The sequence below is a fragment of the Pterocles gutturalis genome, unplaced genomic scaffold, assembly GCF_000699245.1.
Source record: "Pterocles gutturalis isolate BGI_N339 unplaced genomic scaffold, ASM69924v1 scaffold38831, whole genome shotgun sequence".
NCBI lineage: Eukaryota > Metazoa > Chordata > Aves > Pterocliformes > Pteroclidae > Pterocles > Pterocles gutturalis.
The window spans coordinates 457-4,586 of NW_010104312.1; the positions used below are offsets into that span (position 1 = coordinate 457).

A 4,130-nucleotide genomic window follows, 5' to 3' on the forward strand; every position below is an offset into this window, starting at 1 on the left:
CTTGTTAGCTGATGCTCCCTCCCTTCAGGCTTTTACAGGAGACTGTCCCCAGCTTGGTCAGGAAATTTTTCTGCTTCCACTGGGCGACACAGTCCTCGGAGATGCGGAAGTCGGCCTGGGGAGCAAAGGAGGGGAGGCAGGGTCAGGCCGGGGCTGCCAGCAGGGAGGTTTGTCTCCTCCACAGCTCTGCTGACAGTAGCAAACACAGGCACTGAGTGGCAAATAGCTAATTTAGTGTCACCCAGAAGTGGGGACAGTGGCATCTACATGCCCCTAAGAACTGCCCACTCAATGTCTGGAGCCCCAGCTACTTGCCCCCCGACGCAGCCCCTCACCTGCAGCTTCTCAAAGACCTTCTTCTTCGGCTTCAGCTCGTCGTCAGGCTCCCCGCCCTCGTAGCCCTCCACGTAGACGCGCTCCCCGGCGCAGCACCCAGCCGGCGGGTCCAGGGGCTCCACCTGCTTTGGCTCCCCGACACTGTGGAGGGGCAAGGAGGAAGCAGAGTCACCCCCAGGTGGTACCCACCTGCCCCTCAGCACCGCTGGGGGGTCTGGACAGCACCCCTGGAGGGGTCTGGCCCCGATGCCCCCCTCCCTCACCTGGAGGCACACAGCACCATGCCCTGTGACTCCACACCCCTCATCTTCTGGGGTTTGAGGTTGCAAAGCAGTACCACCAGCCTGTCCTGCAGCTGCTCCTTGGGGACAAACTGCACCAGGCCACTGACCACGGTGCGGGGCTCAGGCTCGCCCACGTCAATCTTCTCCACGTACAGGCTGTCGGCATCCGGGTGCTGCCAAGCAGAAGCAAGATGAGGAGCAGCGGAGGGGACTGGGGTGGCAGAGGAGAAGGGGGCAGACCCCCCGCTAAACACCAAGTGCCCATGTCACCACAAGGGAAGGTTACTCCCCTCTCCCCATTGTGCCCGTACCTTTTCCACACTGATCACTTTGCCAACACGAATGTCCAGACGGGATGGGACCACATTCTCCGGCTCTGAGTTCTTGGTGCCCTTCTCTGCAGGCTCTGCAGTGCAAAGGGAACAGTCGCGCCATTCAGCATAAACCCAGGAGCTGGCCAAGCCCTGGGGAGCACACAGTGACCCCCAAATGCTGGCCCTGGGGCCCACTGAATTCCCTGCTTGTCTCTATACCACAGAGCACAGTCCCTCCTCTGCTTCACTGGCCTCTCAAGCACCAGAGAAGCACACTGGCGTCTGTCCTCTCTGGGGCAGGCCAACAGCCCTGGCACTGGCCTTTCCTCACCCTTCCTAATGCCCTCTGGGGCTGCTCCTGAGACTGAAGTTTCAGAACTTCTAACCTCAGCCCCTGGAGGGCCTGTCTCCCACCCAGCCCTGCATGGCCAGGGCTCCGCTTCCCCGAGCTCCCAGCACCTCCTTACTGGCTTTGGACGGGTTGGGATACGCTGCATTGGTCAGCTTCTTCAGCTCCGGGCTGTTGAATTTCTCTCTGATGGGGTCAAGCAGTTTGTTCAGGGCTACTTCCACTGAGTTCTTCAAGTCTCCAGGATGTACAACCTGTATTGTGACAAACAGACGGGTTCCTGCATCGTTTCCTCCAGGGCAGGGGGAGCAGAAGAATTCGAGTCACTGATCTGAGTCCAGAGAGGTAGGGACTGGAGGCCACACAGGGCAGGGAGATGAACCCCAGCACTTGGACTGATTCTCTTTTGGAAAACAAAGCCCCTCTCACCGTCTGGCTCTCCTGGCTGGGAGCACCCTGCCACCCTACAGCCTCTGGGCCACACTCTGCTCCACGTTCTCCTCCGGTGCAGATTTCCATCTCCCACTGCTGTCAGAGCCCCTCAGATTGCTCTCAGGAGCCTCAGGGACGGGGTTCAGCCCCTTTTGGCACTCACCTGCTCAGCAAAGTCCTTCTCCAGGGCCTCATAGGCTGTGTAGGTTGTGTTTCCTCCCCATTTTTCTTCTCGCAGAACCACAAACTCTGCAACACACGGATTTTAAAGCTTAGATTAACCCCAGCGGAGACTCGCCCCCTGCTCAGCCAGATAAATCACCCGCCCCAGAGCTGAGGGAGACCACAGCAGGGGCTGGGGAGTGGGATAGAGCCAGCCTGCTTCAAGGGACACACGATACTATCCTCTCGTCTTACCCACAGGGAAACTAGCGCAAGCACCCAAGCACAGTGAGCCCCTCACCTGACTTGAGGGGAAAGAGGACGTGCTTGATGAAGGAGAGGACACCGTTGTTCTCCACATTCCCTGGCTCACAGAAAGCCTTCTTCAACTTCTTCTTCACATCCTCCTTGCGGTCCAGAAGGTCAATCTTTGAGTCCTGCAGGAAGAGATTTCCACAGCCCTTTACCCAACCTCTTGCCCAAAAGAGACAATAACATGCTGGAGTTGCTGTCACTTCTTGGACCTCCGTGTGATCGGAGAGAGAATTCACCTTCTCTTGGGGTGCACCCTCTCTGCTCCCAGCCATTAACCTGTCCCCCCACAGAACCCCTGACCACAGCCACCATTCAGGGACCAACCTCTTCTGACGAGCTCATTTTGCTGCCTGTCAGACCAGGAACCATCGGGTTCATCAAATGGACACGCTTGGCATAGCCCAGGGAAGGCAAGTACTGCAAAAAAGCAAGGAGGCAAATCATGGACAATTCTCTTCTGAAGATGGGCTTTAATTCTCAATCCCTGTTTGCTCCTGGCTCCAGATAACTTGGGGACCCAGAATAAGAGGACCCAGAAGGCTGTCACGGGTTCACAAGGCGCTGACAGCCACAGCCAGGGATGTGTGGCAGCACTATTTTGCACATCAGAGCAACACAAACCACAAGAGCAGCAGCAGGAGCTGCAAAGAGCCCTGTGGTGCCAACTGAAATCACAGACACGCTTCTCCAAATGGATGAGGGAATGTTTGAGCCTTGAGCCAGACACCAGCACCACATTCCTCACCTTCTCTGCGAAGGTGAATATCTTCCTCTGATCAACTCCTCCAAACTGTGCGTCGACCTTGAGGTACTCCTCATCCAGGGCCTGCGGACAGACACACACAGCCTTGAGACTGGACCCAAGGCTCCACACTGCAGCTGTGCTTAACCTTCAGAGGTCCTGCCCGTCCCCCAGGATCTGCCCAGCCTCTGCCAGGGCACTGCCGCCCTGGGAAGGATGGGAGCTCTCCTCACTGCCTGCTCCGTGCTCGCATCGTGCTTTGTGCAGCTGCCAGGTGTAATCCTGGGGTGGAGCAGAACTCCCTTGGCGTTCAGCCTCACACATCCCTGCAGTCCTGGTTTCGCCCAGCACCTCCCCAGCCACCAGCCAAAAGGCTCTGCCGACCTGCCTCGCCACATACCTGCAGGCCTGGGTAGAGTAAGCCACTCAGCAAGGGGTGCTCCACCTGCTTCACCACCTCCGCTCCCGCCTTCTTCGCGTCATGCTGCGTCACCACGGACGAGAGGCGGTACACGTCCAGCGTGTACTCCCTGTGGGACGGGACAGCACTGTTAGCACCGGGGAAGGGGACATCTTTGAGAACCACTTCATGCAGACACTGGTTCTGGCCACATCGAGAGGAGCCAAGGCCTGAAGGCACCTTCGTTTTGTTCCCTGAATGACAGGGCCTGGGAGCAGGCTCAGGAGCAGGGCAAGCTCAGGAACAGCAGACCCCCAGGTCAGGCTCTCCCTTCCTGAGAGGACCAGCTGCTCCAGGACTCACTTGCTGAGCTGGTAGTCAGTGCCCCGGACAAACTTCAGCTTTTCCAGAGGCACCCCAATGCTCTCCAGCATGGCTTTGATCACGTTCTCGTAATAGCGGGTGCGCAACTCCAGCAGCTCCCAGGGGGCCTTCATGTTGTCTAGGTAAGCGTGGAGATCAGCAAAGAGTATCGTTACCTAGTGCAGCAGGAAACAGAGTCAGTGCCACCCTGCCGAGGGGAAAAGCACGGTCCCACCTACCAGTTTGGTGGCAAAGTCCCGCATGGTCCGAGCTCCCAGCCGGGCCACCTACCTCACACCCTGCCTTCAGGAAGTCCGCGATCTTGGACATGGGCACGAAGTAGGCCACGTGCGGCTTGCCTGTGGTGGCGGTCCCCCAGTAGATCTTCAGTTCTCGCTCCTTCAGGATGGCCATGAGCTTATCCTCCCCCAGC

General features: G+C 58.2%; 1 protein-coding gene across 1 annotated transcript; it reads right to left on the reverse strand.

The window, feature by feature from the left end:
• Nucleotides 1-4: 4 nt before the first annotated feature.
• YARS (tyrosyl-tRNA synthetase) lies at nt 5-4,126 on the reverse strand (the record flags this gene model as incomplete). The annotated part of the gene is made up of 12 exons (XM_010087021.1): nt 5-115; nt 336-477; nt 600-793; nt 932-1,026; nt 1,402-1,537; nt 1,879-1,964; nt 2,179-2,314; nt 2,517-2,609; nt 2,938-3,018; nt 3,335-3,464; nt 3,698-3,873; nt 3,989-4,126. Coding segments are annotated over 12 exons (1,518 nt in total), but the record flags the coding sequence as incomplete, so codon positions are not given.
• Nucleotides 4,127-4,130: the final 4 nt, after the last annotated feature.